General features: G+C 52.1%; 10 protein-coding genes across 10 annotated transcripts; 5 read left to right on the top strand and 5 right to left on the bottom strand.

Annotated features, from left to right (window-relative positions):
• Positions 1–163: 163 nt before the first annotated feature.
• Positions 164–1,079, bottom strand: N7510_007076 (SAP domain-containing protein; the record flags this gene model as incomplete). Its single annotated transcript, XM_056979001.1, has 3 exons — positions 164–626; positions 684–772; positions 846–1,079. 3 exons carry the CDS (start codon positions 1,077–1,079, stop codon positions 164–166), a joined length of 786 nt encoding a protein of 261 aa, XP_056832044.1.
• Positions 1,080–1,756: 677 nt separating this feature from the next.
• Positions 1,757–3,420, bottom strand: N7510_007075 (FMN-dependent alpha-hydroxy acid dehydrogenase; the record flags this gene model as incomplete). The annotated part of the gene is made up of 4 exons (XM_056979000.1): positions 1,757–1,929; positions 1,994–2,663; positions 2,725–3,230; positions 3,288–3,420. 4 exons carry the CDS (start codon positions 3,418–3,420, stop codon positions 1,757–1,759), a joined length of 1,482 nt encoding a protein of 493 aa, XP_056832043.1.
• A 780-nt stretch (positions 3,421–4,200) lies between these two features.
• On the bottom strand, positions 4,201–5,533 carry N7510_007074 (N-acyl-phosphatidylethanolamine-hydrolyzing phospholipase D; the record flags this gene model as incomplete). The annotated part of the gene is made up of 3 exons (XM_056978999.1): positions 4,201–4,929; positions 4,988–5,267; positions 5,343–5,533. The coding sequence occupies 3 exons, from the start codon at positions 5,531–5,533 to the stop codon at positions 4,201–4,203; spliced, it is 1,200 nt and encodes a 399-aa protein (XP_056832042.1).
• A 347-nt stretch (positions 5,534–5,880) lies between these two features.
• On the top strand, positions 5,881–7,269 carry N7510_007073 (3'-5'-exodeoxyribonuclease; the record flags this gene model as incomplete). The annotated part of the gene is made up of 6 exons (XM_056978998.1): positions 5,881–5,905; positions 6,023–6,141; positions 6,194–6,371; positions 6,428–6,918; positions 6,973–7,163; positions 7,218–7,269. The coding sequence occupies 6 exons, from the start codon at positions 5,881–5,883 to the stop codon at positions 7,267–7,269; spliced, it is 1,056 nt and encodes a 351-aa protein (XP_056832041.1).
• Positions 7,270–7,595: 326 nt separating this feature from the next.
• Positions 7,596–8,021, bottom strand: N7510_007072 (uncharacterized protein; the record flags this gene model as incomplete). The annotated part of the gene is made up of 1 exon (XM_056978997.1): positions 7,596–8,021. The coding sequence occupies one exon, from the start codon at positions 8,019–8,021 to the stop codon at positions 7,596–7,598; it is 426 nt and encodes a 141-aa protein (XP_056832040.1).
• Positions 8,022–8,310: 289 nt separating this feature from the next.
• On the bottom strand, positions 8,311–9,298 carry N7510_007071 (uncharacterized protein; the record flags this gene model as incomplete). The annotated part of the gene is made up of 2 exons (XM_056978996.1): positions 8,311–8,964; positions 9,023–9,298. 2 exons carry the CDS (start codon positions 9,296–9,298, stop codon positions 8,311–8,313), a joined length of 930 nt encoding a protein of 309 aa, XP_056832039.1.
• Positions 9,299–9,800: 502 nt separating this feature from the next.
• On the top strand, positions 9,801–11,700 carry N7510_007070 (putative amino acid transporter; the record flags this gene model as incomplete). The annotated part of the gene is made up of 5 exons (XM_056978995.1): positions 9,801–10,703; positions 10,755–10,914; positions 10,966–10,977; positions 11,030–11,234; positions 11,295–11,700. 5 exons carry the CDS (start codon positions 9,801–9,803, stop codon positions 11,698–11,700), a joined length of 1,686 nt encoding a protein of 561 aa, XP_056832038.1.
• A 468-nt stretch (positions 11,701–12,168) lies between these two features.
• N7510_007069 (uncharacterized protein) lies at positions 12,169–13,171 on the top strand (the record flags this gene model as incomplete). The annotated part of the gene is made up of 2 exons (XM_056978994.1): positions 12,169–12,445; positions 12,693–13,171. 2 exons carry the CDS (start codon positions 12,169–12,171, stop codon positions 13,169–13,171), a joined length of 756 nt encoding a protein of 251 aa, XP_056832037.1.
• A 357-nt stretch (positions 13,172–13,528) lies between these two features.
• N7510_007068 (uncharacterized protein) lies at positions 13,529–15,487 on the top strand (the record flags this gene model as incomplete). The annotated part of the gene is made up of 1 exon (XM_056978993.1): positions 13,529–15,487. The coding sequence occupies one exon, from the start codon at positions 13,529–13,531 to the stop codon at positions 15,485–15,487; it is 1,959 nt and encodes a 652-aa protein (XP_056832036.1).
• A 648-nt stretch (positions 15,488–16,135) lies between these two features.
• Positions 16,136–17,431, top strand: N7510_007067 (uncharacterized protein; the record flags this gene model as incomplete). Its single annotated transcript, XM_056978992.1, has 1 exon — positions 16,136–17,431. One exon carries the CDS (start codon positions 16,136–16,138, stop codon positions 17,429–17,431), a length of 1,296 nt encoding a protein of 431 aa, XP_056832035.1.
• Positions 17,432–18,104: the final 673 nt, after the last annotated feature.

Genomic DNA, 18,104 nt, shown 5'->3' with positions numbered 1-18,104 from the left:
AAGAGTCCTGTAGAGTGCGAGCACTCAACAGAAGATATTACATGAAGTAGACAAAAAAGTACCGCTAGTTCTCCGTGTCCGTCTCAAAGCTCAGACTCGGAACGACAAGAACAACAAAACGCGATTGACTAAGAAGATTCGTCTCATTCACCATCGCCACCGCCTAAGTCCTACGCGGAACCTCCTTCGGCCCAAGAACATCATCCAAAAACCCCGTCCAAAGCTCCCTAACAATGCCCGGCTCCCGTCGCCCCTTCTCACCCCTGCTGAGTTCCTCGCCCACGCGAGAGCGCCCAACAGCCTCAGTCAGCGAAAAGGGATCAATATCCACAGCGTGGTTATCGGTGACCTCGCTCATAGGGCTTGCTGCGACGTCGGCGCCGGCACCGGCCACGGTGTAGATCTGGGGCTTCATGGGTGGGGCGCCGGAGTAGGGGTGGGGGGACTGCGAAGATGAAACGGGTGACGAGGATGAGAGGTCGGGGAGGATCGGGACGCGGGGGTATGAGGGTGCAGATGGTGCGTCGAGGTCTGCTAGTGAGGGCATGTAGACTAGGTCGACCGGGGAGGTGTCGTGGATGGATTTGGAGGAGCGGGATGTGTTGAAGGGGCGGGTTGTTGGGGTGCTGTTTTGGGGATTGTTAGTATGATTGACTAAGAAGTATGTATGACAAACGACGTACTCAGAGAAAGCGCTCCCGTTTATACGACGCATAGCAATGCTAAAAGCTCGGGATTGCAGGACGTCATGGTTGGAGAGACGCTCGATAAGCTGTTCAGAGCATCTTGTGAGCTTGTGTTGTGTTGCGTTGCTGATGACTATCCATCGTCATCCAATTACATACCTCAGACTGGCTACCGGCAGAACGCAGGGAGCGGCGCTGGCACTCGAGCTTGAGATCTGGCACGCTGCGAGCGGAGTAGAGCGAGGCCTTATCGGCCGGGTTGGCAGGTTGGGCGGAGTGAACGCCGGTGATGTGTAGGTTGCGGCGGGCAGGCGCGGCAGCAGCGGTGGTGGTAGAGTGTTGCTGGGAGAGCACACGCAGGGCGCGCAGGGAGGAGGAGCGGGGAGCGGCCATTATTGAATGTTGTATAGAGAGATGGTGTGATGTGGTGTGTAGCTGTAGTGGGATGGTGAGCAAGGAAGAAGTAAGACGGAAGCGGAGGGAGTTCACCTTTATAGGGTTGGAGTAAACGTTGGGGCAGATGGGCGGTCTGGACTATGATTGAGCGAGTGATTGACGTGCTCCAAGGGGAATGTCTATCTATAGGATGAGATCTACGGCGTATGCCGGAGATGTACTAGGTACTACCCCGTACCCGCCAGCACAGCGGAGCACGCGGGTACCGGGTACTTCTCCAATGATGACGCTTCCAAGGTTCCCTCCCCTCTCTGCGATCGCTGCAACCGGGAGGGGAGCCAATAGCAGGAAAGCAGTGTGTAACTAGTATGCTTATTCGACAGGGGAATAGATACGTTAACCGTTGTATGAATCATAAGTAATAGGGCACGTAACTTAGCGTTAACTAGTTAATGACTAACGATCCTCCTCAACTGTTGAGAAGTGGAGCGGTGAGGCGATCCAGCTGACCCCTTGGTCTGCAGTCTACACTCAATATTCTATCATAGAGTCTTTTTCACTACTAGCGAGTGATAGTCTAGTCCACTGGATGGTCAGCTGGACATTGCATTCTTCGCCGGGAATTCCCCCTGGATATGTCCATTCTATACTATCGTCGTCTATCTCACTCCTATTCAAAGCCTCGCTCCCGGTCGACGCCCTTTGGCCACCGCCTGCGCATACGGATGTCCCCGCGATGCAGGCACCAGATGGTCCACATCCCCCGTGTGGACCAGATCGGGTGATGCCTCCTCCAGTGTTGTGATCCCAGTATTGCGCATGGCGGTCTCGAGCTCGTCTTGCATAACTATAGCACCCATTAGCCTTCCCTTTTTTGGGAGGGTTTTGAACTCTCAACATCGACCACTTACTATCAATCAACTGCTCCACCCCTTCCTGCCCATAGTTCGTCGCAAACAGCATACTCCTCCCCATCCCCACAGCCGTCGCACCCAAACAAACAGCCTTCAGAATATCGCTACCGCGCCGGATCCCGCTATCCACGTAGACCTCCATCTTGTCAAACACCTCAGGACACCGCCGGTGGATCTCCAGGAGAGTAATAATCGACGGCGGACTGGTATCCAAGTTCCGGCCACCGTGGTTACTTAACAGGATCCCATCCAGCCCAGCCTTCATTGCGAGCATGGCGTCGTCGGCCGACATGACGCCCTTTAGGCAGACGGGTAGATGCGTGTGCTGCCGCACCCAGACCAGGTCTTCCCATGTAAGACCAGGGTCAATGAACCCGGCCATCACGCGGCCTAGGCCGCCGCCTTTTTTGTCGTTGGAGGCTTTGGATGGCGCCATTGGCACGGATAAGCTCTCGTCGGCTTTGACGCGCTCGTCGGCTTCGCGCTTACCTGGCCACGCGGCGTCGACGGTTACGAAGATGGCTTTAATGTTCGGGTTTGCGGAGCATTGGCGCAGTAGGGCGGCGGACTTCGAGCGGTCTCGGTTGACGTATAGCTGGAAGAAGAAACTGGCTGAGGGTGCCGCGGTTCGGAGTTCATCTACGGTGAAGGAGGAGTTGTTGGAGATCTAGAGGAGTGTAAGCAAGGTAAGGTAGGTTGGATAGACAGTTTAGAAGAAAAGAACTTACGCCTTGCATGATACCTTTCTTCTCGCACGCCCTAGCAATGGCACATTCTCCCTCGGGATGGATGAGCTTCGCCATCGCCGCGGGACTCACGAAGAGCGGAAGATTAAAGTCCCCGCCTAGAATCTTCGTCCGCGCATCCACGGCACGAACATTTCTTAGCACGCGCGGCCGGAACCATATCCGATCGAAACAGGACTTGTTCGCGTCACGCGTGATCAGATCCGTAGCCGCGCTGGAATAGAATGCCCACGTCTTACTACTGGCCGTTTTGGACGCCACGACTTCGAAATCATGCGCGTTAATCAACGTGTGCAGGGGTGGTTTCTCATGGTCCAATACCACCTTGGGCGACTCGCCGGGTGGTGGCTTGGTCCACTCTGCATCGATAGTCGACTCGTCGAGGATGCCTTTGAATTGGTCCGCGCGGAGGTTGGTTTTCAGCACGCTGGGCGCGTGTACTTCCGAGTATGCCTTTGTGGCGTCGTTGCCAGCGTACTTGAGGATGACTGTTTGTCACAAATTAGTGTCGAGGCTGGGGTAAAGGTGATCGAAGAAAGACATACTCGTAGATCCGCCGGGGTGCTCGTCCAGGAAGTCGGTCACATCCCATACCTGGTTGTCGACAACAATCCAGCAGTCGTCCGGGGTTTTGTGCGAGGAGATCTGCTGTGCAGACCAGAGTTTATCGCCTGCCATGTTGACGGGCTGCGCTGAAGAGTATTCGAGGCGAGGTAGCGGGTGCGTGAATAAAGAGAGAAACCAGCCAGCGGAATACTCAGAGGGGCGTTCTTATCCGTCCAACTCCACCACGGTAAAGTCCCCGGACTTACCCCGGAGTCGGTTTCGGGTTGGTGTTGCCCGAGTTGTCTTTTCAGGGTGGAAGCTGTCACCAGGAACGAGATAGACTGTTCGACTGAAGTCTCCTTTACACTCGTGCATTCTCCAAAAAGTACTCGATACCGGGTATCATTGACAGACTGCAGTCACACATTCCCTGCAATAACCTCGGGCGATTACTCTCGTACGCCAAAGCCAACCTGTCGCCCTCGGGGCATCGCCGACCGGATTTCTCGCCGTTCCTGATAATGATTAAGTAAGCAAGCATAGCCACAGTTGGATGCGGGTGTGGCTGAGGTGTGGCTGAGGTCTGAAAATGATAACATTCCAGATCACCCCAGCAGAGCCATACACCTAGAGTTTATTTCTATTCCTCTCTTATATACCAGTGCTGAAATGGAAGTCCTGAGGAGAGGCTCATCTCCTGTGTTCAATGCATTTGACCAAGCTCTCTCACTAGAGGACTTGGAGAGGCCCAGGATGAGGAAGATGATGTTTTGTTGACGGTGTCGCCCAGTTTGGATTTGACCATCTTGTAATGAAACTGCTGTACAGGTGTAAATAATAGAGTACCACATCTTCAGATAGCGTAGAGATCAAGTCCCACTTCCACAAGAGCCCGTAAGTCAGCTTAAACTCTCAAAACTGCCTGCTCTCGCCGATATCACAAACATCAAAAAGCGTCTCCGAAAGACCACTTTTAGCCATTGCTTTCTTGAGTAACTGTGGCGGCTCCAGCACGTTCTCTTCTGCAACTGCCCAGGTCCCCCAGTGAATCCCAATCGCTTTCTTACACTTTGTATCCTTGAAAATCTCCACGGAATCATACGGATTCGAGTGCACGGGACTCAAAACATGCCGTGGCTTATACGCTCCGATCGGAATCAACCCCAGGTCAAAGGGACCTCGGAGGCCGCCAATTTGCTTGAAAGCAGGACAGACAGGGAGATGAGCAAACTCGGAGCCCCAATCGTCGACTTCTTTGGACGAGCGTGGAACTGAGCGATAGCCCGTGTCACCGGCGAAGTACACTGACTTGCCGCCTGAAGAGACAGACCACGAAGCCCATAACGTAGTTGCTTTATCAAAGGGAGTACGCGCGGATGTATGTTGGCAAGGGAGGCAAGAAATCCTCGCCGTAATGTCAGATGTCCCAGAACTTGGAGAAGGTTGTTCGTGTGGTGTTGGGGTTAATGTGAGGTCAACATCCTCCCACCAGTCGAGTTCCACAGCGTTCTTGATGCCGCAGTCTGAAAACCAATTCTTAAGACCCTTCGGGACACAGAACTGAACTGAGGGGTGGTGTTTTTGGATTTCAAGGATGGTCGGGTGAGAAAGGTGGTCGTAATGGGAGTGGCTTATGATAACCTACTTACATATTAGCTATGACGATCAAAAAAAAAACAAGAATAGGATAAGGACTTACGCAGTCAATTATTGGAATATCAGAGATATCACAGGGCCTAGGGGTGAATCTTCTATGGCCTAGCCAGGAGAACGGGGAACAGCGGTCTTCGAACACGGGGTCAAAGAGGACCCGTAGGCCAGTGGGAAACTCAATGTAGTAGCATGCGTGCCCCAGCCATATTGCACGCAGAGATTGTGAGTGTGAGCTCGTTCTAGACGGGAGGAACTGGGGTTTAGTAACCGAGACTGTTGGCGGCGTGGTATCAGGCCTCTGGCTGTCTCCCGAGAAGAACTTGTGTCTGCAAAGTCTATATCAGCCATTCGAGTTCTGACTGCTGAGAAATCAGAAGCCTCTATAGCATATGGAGTCTTACTGGACCATGGCTTTAAATATCTCGGGAAAAGAGAAATCATGAGAACTCTCCCACGGATTCTTAAAGCCCCTCACTCCCCCAGCCTCATCTCTAACCCAATGGCTCTTCTCACTCGCTTCTTCTGGCACCGCACCCAACGCGGCTGGCACACTAACAGTCACGACATACCCTCCATTATTGCCAGAACCCATGGTTCTATAGGTCGAACCCACGGATCTTCTATATCTTGGTATCTCGGTCTTAGTAAAGAGTTGAGGGGTGGGCAGGCATTGTCTGAGAATGTTCCGCATAGGATGCTCGTAGCTTCCTCACAACTCCGGAGTCGAAGTCGAGAAGAGACAGGGGACTTGTTAGGCCTCCCACATGTTTATCTGCGGACACCATAAATTCTTACCTAAGCACCTGACCCCCGTACAAGCACCGCCGCAATGGCACCAGCCACAGTTCCGCCCTGTGGCTGGTGCCTGACGATGATCGTGAGTCAGCAGAAAACATTCGACACTCGTGCATCACACATCTCAATTGGCTGCTCTGTCTGATGCACCTCGTGTCTGCGGTGGGTAGTGTGTCGAGGAGCTTGACTCACGTCAGAACATTCACGATAGAAGCGAACGGGGTCGGACAGACCGTCTTTCAGCCTTTTGTTCATCGAGAAAATCATTCTATCTGTCGAAGAACAGGCCGTTTTCTGCGACCCATTCCTCTAGAGTCTGCGAAGAAGCACTTCTCCACCTCTCTAAACAAGCAAATACCCAGGACGAACATGGGCGAAACCCCTAAGCCCCTTCGATATGTTGATGTAGGTTATCTCTTTCCCTGGCGGCCGCCCGGAAGCTAAACGCAATACTCAGATCGGTATCAATCTCAGTGACCCAGTGTTCCAAGGCAAATACCACGGAAAGACAGCCCATGAAGATGACTTGGACGATGTGATCCAACGCGCTCGTGATGTGGGCTGCGCAAAGTTTATGGTGACCGGGTCTGACCTAGTCGAGTCGCAGCATGCTGTTGACATTGCCAGCAAATACCGTGAGTGAACCGTTCGCAGTTCTGTTCGGGTGTGATATTAACTGGACACCTTCCAGCCGACTTCTGCTACGCAACCGTCGGCGTTCACCCATGCCAAGCAAAGCATTTCGACGAGCATCCAGGCGGCGCAACCAAGATGCTCGAGGATCTGCGCATCCTAGCCACCTCAGCAAGAGATTCCGGACGAGCAGTAGCATTTGGTGAAATTGGTCTCGACTACGATCGGCTATTCCTCAGCCCGAAGGAGCCGCAGCTCAAATACTTCGAGGCACAATTAGACCTAGCGGTCGAGCTTCAAATGCCGCTGTTCCTCCATTCCCGAGCTGCCAGCGAAGACTTTGAACGACTTCTTGCGCCCCGACTAGCAAAGCTTCCTAAGAGGGGCCTTGTGCATAGCTTCACGGGGACGTTGGAAGAGATGCAGCGGATGATAGACCTGGGTCTGGACGTTGGGATTAACGGGTGTAGCATGAAGACCGAGGAGAATCTGGAGGTTGTGAAAGCCATCCCGTTAGACCGGTTGCAGATTGAGACTGATGGTCCCTGGGTATGTACATCTCATTCTTGTGTTATTAACCACCCATTGACGGTGTCCAAACAGTGTGAGATCCGGCCGTCGCACGCCTCGGCGAAGTTCCTGGACGGGGCTCCGGAAATGCCCAAGGCCGTTAAGAAGGAGAAATGGCAGAAGGGCTGTATGGTGAAAGGACGGAATGAGCCTATGGCCATTGCGCGTGTTGCGCATGTCATTGCCAAGGTGAAGGGCATCACTGTGGAAGAAGTGTGCGAAGCGTAAGACTTGACTGTCTCCTAGCCCTCGAACTCTTGTTAACGTATTGTCTCTAGGGCTTGGAATAACTCCATTCGAATGTTTAGACTCGGTGAGGAGGCTCCATAGTGGCTCATAACCAGTCATATACACCGGATATTCCCACTCCAGGAATTTTGGCAGTCAATTCAAAGCGTCTGCATACCAACTATTCCTATCACTGAAATTGTTATCATAGATACCTAGATGATCCAACTCTATATCCTTAGATACCTCTGTGTTGCTCGTATGCGGGTGCAAGGAGGTGGAATCTGAGACGATGGCTTTATGCCACACACACCTCTTGGGAGAGACACCTGAAGAATTACATACTCTGCTTTCTCTTTCTCTCAATATTTCCTGTATCTGTAACAGCCACAAGCTATAGTATACACGAGCATATATATGCAATACAATCATCCGCACAACATCTGATCCGTCTCAGAATCCGGCATCTCATCCTGCCGGTCCAACAATAGAACAACCCCGTCCTGTCTTCCTCCGCCATCGTTCAAAAGGAGCATTTCATTGTCACTAAAGAGAAGGGAATATGGTGAATCGGTATGGGGGAAGGTGGTCTGTGTCGACTCGCCGATGTCCACAAAACTTGACTCGCTGCTTGTTTCCTCTAGTAGCAAATCGTCTGGTTTTTTGGGTATGTCTTTTTCAAGTAATTCTGAGAAATTATCATCGTCTTCGTCTTCCTCGTACTCCGTGGCATCAGTATCTTCGAGGTAATCCGGTTGTAAATCTTGGTCCTCAATTTGCATTCCTTGTTCAACGAGAAGTGGAAGGTCCTCAGAACCTTCTAGTGCCACCTTCACTTCTGATTTAGCGCCCATTTCAAGAAAGGGGGGTTGGTTTTCTTGACTTTGGAGGCCTGTGGAGCTTTTGCTGGGCGATGTGCCAGAGTGAAGTTGAGATCGCGGATTTTAGATCTGGTACGCTGCATTGTGTTGGAATTATGTTGGAATCAGGGTTTGAGGTTCGACGTAATAGGGCCGATGCTTTATTTTGAATAGCAGGGTTTTGGCTGCCCTCGAGCATGGAGGATAGCGCTTTGGTGAGGGTATTTAACGATGCCGCTCGTTGGTTAATCGCCTGTTCGACTGTGAGATACTTGGATTTTTGTTAAATTGAGAAAAAGACCCTTACCTCACGGTATCCCCTATTGAAGACTGCAGGCGCTATCCCTGATAGGGTGTGCAAGGTTTCTTGCCCTGACACCAGGACTTGAGGATCTTTGACGAATCCCGAGAGAATTAATCTCTGGAGCCCGAAATCGAATAAACGGAGAAGTTCTTGTGATTTTCGGATGGTGGTATAGTCGGTTCGCGGGCTGTGGCTTGTCTGTGAGAAAGAGGAATGGCTCGATTGGCTCGACAACGGACTGTCAACGGTGTATCCAGGCATGGAAGGGCTTTGTGGTTCGAAATCTGAACGGTAGGGGTATCGGGAAAATGGAGCTGGAATCACAGAATAAAACTGTGTCTGAGCCCGTGCTGCGAAGGTATATTGCCATTCTTGTCGAGGCGAATGCTCCGCGCAGTAACTGTAGTCCAGGAAGATGTCGACCGAAGTTAAGTACACCGTACGAACGCCCACCGGAGGATGGGCATCCACGGGATTCTTTATTGCATCGGGTAAGGTCCAGCGTTTCCGCAAGGGAGAGGTCTCGTCCTTCTTGCACAAACCGAACACAAGGCACCGATCCCGGTACATATCCGGATTCGTGACAGAGGTGCCATCCTTGAGCATCGCAGTGTATCCGAGACTCGACCAAATCTTCACAATTGCGCAGGATCAGCAAGCGACTCAAGTGACAAAATATTCTTTCTCATACCTTCGACTCACAAAGCTTGTCCCTCAACAGTGAGCTCAACCCAATGATCGCACCCTCAAGAACCGGGTCGGCGTTAATATGACAAGAAAACTCCAGCTGCGGGCCTGGTAGCACCCAAATATCGTCATAGGCTAGCCATTGACTCGTGTCGAAAGGAATGTCAGAGCTTCGATGAGTTGGTGGTAAACGTAACTGGGCCGAGGCTGCCAGATGGAGACGGAGACTAGAATCGATCGTGCAGAAGAGACTGCGACCCAAGTCGACTTTGTAAGTCATGATGGGGAGCTTGCATTGTCCTTCAGCTCATGAGTGAATGAGAGGTTTAGAGGGAGGATGAGGGTGTTTGGTCAGGTGGCACGACCAGGTCTGCCATTCACCCGGCCTAGAGTGGGCATAAAATCAGTGAAATACCTGTTTCAACTCATCAGATACATTTTTAGCTCAATACATATAGATCGGAAATTACATGAGCTCAGGATGTGAATATATATTCGAGATAATGGTTCTGGTGGCATCTAGATCGTACTGGTGGTGGTGGATGTGCTTTTCTCCCCTAGGGACTGACCAAGCATCGAGCCAAAAGACAAGCTGTACAACTCAAAATCATTCCTCATCGGCACTTCCACGATGTCTTTGCCCAAAACACACTTGAATGGAACAAAGCGCTTATCGGATAAGGCCCATCACGTGCAGCCCCAGACCATATCAGCCGGCCTGGCCGCAACCCGTGGAATGTCAACTCTCTCTCTCTCTCTCTCTTTGATCGCCACGGTCAGCGATGCCCGGGGATGACACGCACGAGCATGCCTTGTCTGCGCCCCAGAGCCCGGACGCGCTGGAGGCTCAGTCCTTGCTCTCCGACGACGTAGACGCCAGTCCGCCTTCCGTTCCTCCACGCCACGCGTCCAATGGCTTGCGCCAATCCTCCATTTCTCAACCGACGGCAGACGGGCAGCGTCGCACACCTCGGACCATGAACCATGTCCGGTTTGACATCGATGAAGAGTCGGCAACAGCAGGGGACGATCGCCATTCGAATGGCCATGCTCACAGCCCGGATGATGAGCTGTGGCTAGATGACGAGGACTATGAGCTAGGAGGCCAGGGCGCGCGAGGCGCGCGCCATACAGGACAGACAGTTCCTCTTCTCACGGACATCGAGGCCCCTAGCGTGACCCTGGCCACCTCAGACGACTTTTTCCCCGAAGACCACCTTGAGAATGCTCGTCCGCGAAGTGGAATGAAGATGGCGTTTATGAACATGGCCAACAGCATCATCGGGGCTGGGATAATTGGCCAACCGTATGCGCTCCGGCAGGCCGGCATGGTTATGGGGATCCTGTTGCTCACTGCATTGACTGTCACGGTGGACTGGACGATCCGCTTGATTGTGGTCAACTCCAAGCTAAGCGGAGCGGATTCCTTCCAGGCGACTATGCAATACTGCTTCGGGAAAAGCGGTCTCATTGCTATTTCTGTGGCACAGTGGGCCTTTGCTTTTGGCGGCATGGTTGCCTTTTGTATCATCGTCGGCGATACCATTCCCCATGTGTTGAGCGCGTTGTTCCCGTCCCTGCGAGAGATGTCCATCCTCTGGCTTCTCACGGATCGACGGGCTGTAATTGTATTGTTTGTTATGGGTGTCTCGTACCCATTGTCTCTTTACCGGGACATTGCCAAGGTGAGGCCTCTCGCCCGTTTTCGATATGCGTCAAAGCTGACATACCGATAGTTGGCAAAAGCATCTGCCCTGGCGTTGGTTAGCATGATTGTCATTGTTGTCACGGTCATCACGCAGGGATTCCGCGTGCCCTCTGATTCTCGTGGAGAAATCAAAAGCCACCTCATCATCAACTCGGGTTTCTTCCAAGCGGTGGGAGTGATTTCTTTCGGTATGCCATCCTTCCCTGCTCAGAATTGAAGTGATTGCTAACAGGTCGCAGCGTTTGTCTGCCGTATGTTACTGCTTCCTCGCTGGCAGTTGTAAAGAACTAACACATTCAAAAGACCACAATAGTCTTTTGATCTATGGATCCTTGAAACGGCCGACCCTCGACCGCTTTACCAAGGTCACCCATTATTCCACCGGAGTCTCGCTGATAATGTGCCTTGCCATGGGCATTGCGGGTTTTCTATCCTTCGGATCGAAAACCCAAGGCAACGTATTGAACAACTTCCCATCTAACAACATCTTGGTCAACATCGCCCGATTGTAAGAAACATATTCCCTCCAATTATCATTTGCACTGACTCGCTCGCTCTTCTTGATCAGCTGCTTCGGCTTAAACATGCTCACCACCCTACCACTCGAGGCCTTCGTCTGCCGATCCGTCATGACAACCTATTATTTCCCCGACGAGCCCTTCAATATGAACCGCCACCTCATCTTCACTTCGGCACTGGTCGTCACATCCGTGATTCTCGCCCTGATAACGTGCGACCTGGGCAGCGTCTTCGAGCTGATCGGCGCAACCAGCGCCGCCGCACTGGCGTACATCTTCCCTCCGCTATGCTATATCAAACTGAGCAGCGCCAGCCGGCGGGCTAAGATCCCCGCTTATGCGTGCGTTGCTTTCGGGCTGATTGTTATGGGCGTTAGCATCGTACAGGCTGTTGCAAAGATTATCAGTAGTATGACTTTCCCCGTGGTCCCCAGCGTGTCTGTCAGCACTTGCTAATTTGAGTGACCATTGCAGATAAGGGAGGCGCTGAGACGTGTGGGGCTTGAGAGCGAATTGCATTGTTATCAGCTATAGATTTACTTGTGTTGAGCATCCTGTACATATCTGCTCCGTAAATAGGTATGGAGTCTGCATGCATCATTCGAATTACTGTCGTTGCGCAAGCTTTATTTTCATTCACTGAAAAGGCGGCATTTCCTTTATCCAGAGCTTGATCAGGAATTCCTTCGAGGATTGGCATGGAATACATTTCACGTGGTGTTTGTCTGCCATGGTTGCCAGTCCTGCAATACCTACAAAGACCTTCCACGCCTTTCCTGTTTGCTTCCCTTCTTCCCTTTCCGCACCTCACTTTCTCTCCCCTTCCCACAATCCTGTTATGTTCATTTACATCCAATCCACTTCTAATCCTCTCTTTTTGACATCTCCAGAACCACACAAGAAATCCCCCAGCAACACATCTCGATGGATCCGGAGGCGAGCGAAAGGCTTCGCAAGCTACAGCTGGTAAGTCAACCCAATGAATCTCCACCTGCCCCTGAGCCATGGTATACTCACTCGACAACTCACCAGGCTGATCTGGGCACTGCGAGACGCGAACGGATCTCCACGGCAGACGATCCTCGCAGACAGGCCTCGGTCCATCTCGCCTACATCGAAACAACCAGGGAGTCGAATATATCTGGGACCAAGGCTCAGCGCCTTGCTGAAGAGAACAGGGTGCAGCTTGAGGAATGGAAAAGTAAGCCACTGCCCATATATCTCCTCTACTATCTTGTATACACCGCGGTCTGTCGTCAACTACCCCCCCCCCCCCCCCCCCCCCCCCCCCTCTCTATCAGAAGTGCCTCAATCACCACCCTCTATCACTCAATTGGCTAATCAAATTCCCCAACAGACCTGTACAAGACCGTCAAAGACACTGGGGAAGTTGAAGAATTGAATGACATACTCCAAGGCCAGAACCATCGCGCTCACTTGTCTGCCAGCTATGAGTTCCTTCATACTCAGCGCCATGGCCATCACCCGATGCCAGCGCAGTCCGCCGGTCGTGGGGGTGGTGTCATGGGAACTCGAGGACGCGGACTTCCTCACGGGTAAGAAACCTTTTGGGCAGCTCCTGTTGCTTCATTGTCTCCAGACTCACACAAAACAAGACCTTCCAGAGCTTCGTACCATGGAGCTGCCACCAGCCCACATCCACGTGCCTCCTATGCCTCAGCTACATCGACCCATTTGGACCCTGCTCTTGACACCAATAACGATGTTGTGTCTAGCCCTTATCGCGGTAAGGGATCTTTCAGAAAAATTAGTGGCAAAGAACGCGGTTTTGGTAAGTGACCCAGGGATCGCAGAACGACACAGCACTGACACATATCCTCAGAGGGCAGGAGACCAGTCCCAATGCCCCGACGCACGCGACCTGCGTATGTACTTCATGTTCCTCAATCCAGTCCTCCCGTTCTAACCTTATCCGCACAGCGCTGAGTATTCCCGACACATCAGTACCCCCCAGGCATTCTTGGATTCGATTCATAGCCCGGTTCAGCCTTCCAACATCTCTCCTGCAACCGCCACCTCTCCAGCTCAGAGATCTGCGTCCGTTACTATCACTCCGAAAGCGAAGCGTCCCCCTCCCTCGTTTAGGCCTGAAATCTCCATTCCGGTCGCCGTGCCTGTGAACTCCAAGGGCAAAGTAATCAAGGCTCCTGCTACTACGACTGCTCCGTCTGCCGTTACAGCGAAGGCTACGCTGCTTCCTTCCATCACAATTCCCTCATATCCCAAGACCGCGGAAGCTCGACCTATAGTTTGTCTGCCTGCCATGACTACTACTACTGCTACTGCTACCACTCGACCCACGCCATCATCTGCGCCAGTTGAAAAGGTAGATGTGTCTGCGAAGCGGAATCCACAGATGAAATACCCGGTCGAACTTTTGCTCACTATGCAAGCCAAGGCAGACAGGACTCGGCAGGCGGTGCTGAAGGCTACCGCTCCGGAAGACCAGAACAAATATGCAATGCAGCACTACATTGTCCCGTCTTTCCAAGATAAAAAGGCTGTCTCCGAGCACCAAGCCGCTCAGGCTCGAAAGATCGAACAGCGGGAGAAAGCCCGGGCTGCCAAAGACCAAGAGAGTGCCTTGTCTGCCAAAGAACAAGCTTCTCGCACGAGTGCGGAAGTATTGCAGCGACAAGTTGCATTCCTTGCAAGAGCCAGAGCCGCTCAGGCGCTAACGGCTGCTGCTCGTGCTGGAACGGCGCAAATGTCAGATTCTGAAGCTACCTCGGTGGAGACCTCAGAAAGTGCCATTTCACACACCAAGCCTACGCTTTCTCAGAAAGACAATTTCACTAGGCCAGGTTCGAGCGGACGTCTTCTTGATTTTGAAGAAGAACCACTCCCTCAAAGTGAATCGGCAGAGTATGTTCTCAGCCCTGCGCTGGTGGATTTGACAGGGCTTGACTTTCCCCGAACCCTCCTTCATAATACAGCGGAGAAGGAAACCTCCATTTCTGCAACACCTTCCGTCTCTAGCGAAGACATTGAGCAGCAGCCTCTCTCTGAAAGCATTCAGGATATCAAAAGAATGCTCGATCCGAGGTTGGTTGCGATGTCGAAACTGGTTGACGAGTTCCTGAAACAAATGAATGACTACAGAAGAGAATTTGAATCACATGTCACGAAGGCCCTCAGCTCATCTGTGAAGTCTCAATCGGCATCGCAACGAGTCATCGTGACACCTCAGGGATCCTCTCCTTCTGTGATCATGCACACCGCGCCGGGCAGTCCAATTCGAGCTCCAACAACACCCGGCATGACCAGGACTGACGAGATCACGAAGATGCAGAAATGGCTTTCCCAATCTGGTGCTATCTCTAGAGATGCAGCAATGAATCATCCATCGTTCTCGCGGTATCGGTCTCCGGTGCGTATCCCATCTTCTGGGTCAGACTCACCTCCCGAGGCACAGGAGTTACCAGGTACTCCTCCCAAAACTGCTTTCTCCGCAAATATACCACCCTTTGACACACTCCGAGTGTCTGAATCGCCTGATCGTGCGCCCCATACTATTGACCCGGTGAAGAAGTCTGGGCCAGAGCCTGCGGTGAAAGGACCTACGGTCTCGGAGACTGTGCCACCTGTTACGAGCCCAAAAACCAAGTCCCCCAGTGTTCAAATGAAAAAGCGAGTCAATTCGTTGAACAAATCCATATACGCAACTCCTGGCGTTCCCATGTACACCGGTCCTCCACTGTACACTGCAATCAGTCAGCCAATCGATCGGCCACTTGGCCAAGTGACTGAATTCGGTAAGACCAAGGTCCTCGGCGTTGCCCCGTTTAACCCTTCTGCCCGGGTTCCGTCGCTGCCTCAGCGCTCTCAGAATATTCCTGTTCGAGATGTTCCAATGCCAGATGCTCCTGAGCAGGCGGAGCCGAACCAAATCAGTGATCGAACTATTAGGCTCTCTCCACCTCCTTGCATGGTCGGAACCGAGCAGCCAACCTCCGCATCCTCAGGTGGTCTGTACCAGTCGATGTCGAGCGTGCCACGCAAAGAGGAGAACAAGCCATCCTGTGGACCTGCTGTGCTTGGTCCCAAGCCGTTCACAATCCCTCTCGCGTCCTCCTCCGATGGACTGTACCAGCCAATGTCCAGCATGCAACCCAAGGAGGGGAGCAAATCATCCTCTGAACCTACTGTACTTGGCCCCAAGCCATTCACAATCCCCCCTCGCAAGGAGTCGAAACTCGCTGTGTCGCGAATTTTCCAGTAAATTGTGATGAGCGTCTTTTCTCGGCCACATCAAAGTTGTTTGTCGTCGTCAACTTCCCCACTGGCTTCTTTTCCCCTCTGTTTCTTCCCTGTTTCTCCCACCCGCCATGTACTTTCGCCTTCCTCGTAGGGGGTCTTCTTTCGTCCTGTGTCTTTGCCTCCCGCTTTGGAAGGGCTTGTTTATTTAAGAGTAGTGCAAATACTGCTCAATGAATGAAAAATGTTAGCGTACTGTCAAATCTTCTGTCCATTTCTAGGGACAGCCTCTCTACTCTTGTCCAGTATCATTTTATTTTTGCTCATGTATAGGGGGAGGTGCCCATTATCAACGCTGCGGGGAGCAAGTCACTCTGCATTGTATTTGGTAATCCTACACCCAACATCTCACGCTTTTGGAGTACCTCATATTCAACTTACACTGTGAGCCACCTATCCGCTCGTTCTTAGTTTTTATAGCTACATTCCCCTTAACGCCGTTTTAAGCCTCCTGTTTACTGAGGGAGGTACATCACGTGCCGCCCGGCAGCATTACAGATCCACCATGGATTTCGCTGGTCACATCTCACGTCGTCCAAAACCCACCGCATGTTAATATCCAGATATCCAGCTCTTGGCCTGCAGTAATTGGATTGACCGATCTTCAGTCACCATGGCCCCCGCCAATGACCCCGACCGGGTCGCCAGCATCATGCTATCGTGGCACTCGCTTGACCTCGTCTCATGCACCACTCTACAGACCCTATGGGCAGGTTATGGACAGATCTGCGCCATCACCGCCAGAGCTCTCACCAACGAAGCAGCGAAGCATCTCAGCGCGCTTTGCGGTGTGGAATCAGGAACCGCTGGGACCACATACCCTCTCATCCTCAAGCTCATCTCGCCGCCAAGGCAAAGTGGCAGCACTGAGGATGAGGATGAGGGCCACCTGCGAAAGATGCTGAGCTACGAGGTGGAGCAGTACTTCTACCATGATGTGGTCCCATGTCTGGGCGACGAGGTCGCCGTTGCGAAATGCCTTGCCTCGACGCGAGACGTGCGCGGCGAGCAGGAGGGTGAGGAAGAACTCCGCGGTCTGATGGCTACCATCATGGTTGATCTGCGCATGAAATTTCCAGTCGCGGGCGAAAAAAGGAGTGTACTGAACAGCACACAGGTGCGTGGGGCGCTGGATTGGTTGGCTGGTTTCCATGGCCGCTCATGGGGTCTGTTGCTGCCTGATAGTCTGGAGGAATATGTCCTGCCACCGCTTGAAGAATCTGCCAGACGGCAGCGTGTAGGCAAGCAGGATACCATTATTGGGAGTCGACTGTGGCTTAACGGGGGGTACACGTATCTCGCGACACGAGGTACAGAGTACGCTTCCCTAGCTCAGGATACCTGCTCGGAGTGGTGCGAAGCCCTGTGCAGTCCGGCTTCAGAAGGTGCCTCCTCCTCACTATCCATTGCCGAAATGGCTGCATTGTTCTTAACACCCCGCGGAAGACCCATTGAGTCGTACATCCACGGCGACGTCAAGTCGGAGAATCTCTTCACGACAACGAGTGGAAAACAGGTGGCGTTCTTTGACTTCCAATACGTGGGCCTCGGTCTTGGAGTCTGTGACCTCGCCAAATTGTTTACGTGCTCGGTTCCTCTGCGTATGCTTGTTGATGATGCTTGGCATGAGCATGAGCCTTTCCCCGAGAAGCTGACCATGTGTGAGGGCGAGAGGGGACTTCTAACGCGGTACCGCGCACATCTCCTCCGCAATCAAGACGAGGGCATGTATGAATGGGATGCGTTCAGGCGGCATTGGGAGACGGCACTCGTTGACTGGTGTCGATTCCAGGCGTCTTGGGGCTTCTGGGGGAATACAGAGTGGCTTGAGGCCCGTGTGAGATCTATCTTGAGTGACCAGGGGTGGAGGGACTGGCTTCAGCAGAATATCAGCAATCCGGATGATTGACGCGGAAGTGCTCTTGATTCTCATTCTCTGTTATAGATTCCCACCATAGATCCCGATTCCATCAAAGCAATTGGGTTTTCCAGGACGGCGTAAGAAGAGCTACAACGAATACTGGGCCAGTAATTTACCCATTATACTACTATACTACTACTACTACTACTACTACTACTACTACTACTACTACTACTACTACTACTACTACTACTACTACTACTACTACTAATCTCATTCACCTATTACATAGAGTTCGAATCACCAGCAAATCACTCACGTCCACTGTTTGATCCAAGGAAGACTGTTTGATCCAAGGAAGACCTGATCTAGAAATTAAGATAGATAAGCCCAATTCATACTTCCAACCCCAGCTTCGAAGCAAGGAGGATAATGGGACTGATTGATGATGAAATTTCTAAATCCGACGTTCTCGCCACACGATGACAATCCTCAGCCTAATCCTAAGTACATACCGCCCTTTGACTAGCTGTCGAAATAACAATTATGTGGAGTAACGAGACAAAATGAACACGCAAAGCTCAGGATCAGAGCAAAAGAGAGAGAGAGAGAGAGAAAACAAGAAACCCATCCCATCAACATAACTAATTGATGCGAATCCGTTCACTTCCCAGACTCCATAACGCCCTTTCTTTCCCTTGCTACCATGGCAATATAAGAA

The sequence above is a fragment of the Penicillium lagena genome, assembly GCF_028827675.1.
Source record: "Penicillium lagena strain IBT 129212 chromosome Unknown utg000005l_segment0_segment0, whole genome shotgun sequence".
NCBI lineage: Eukaryota > Fungi > Ascomycota > Eurotiomycetes > Eurotiales > Aspergillaceae > Penicillium > Penicillium lagena.
The sequence above is the reverse complement of the archived record's forward strand: the minus strand, read 5'-3'. Positions and strand labels throughout refer to the sequence as shown.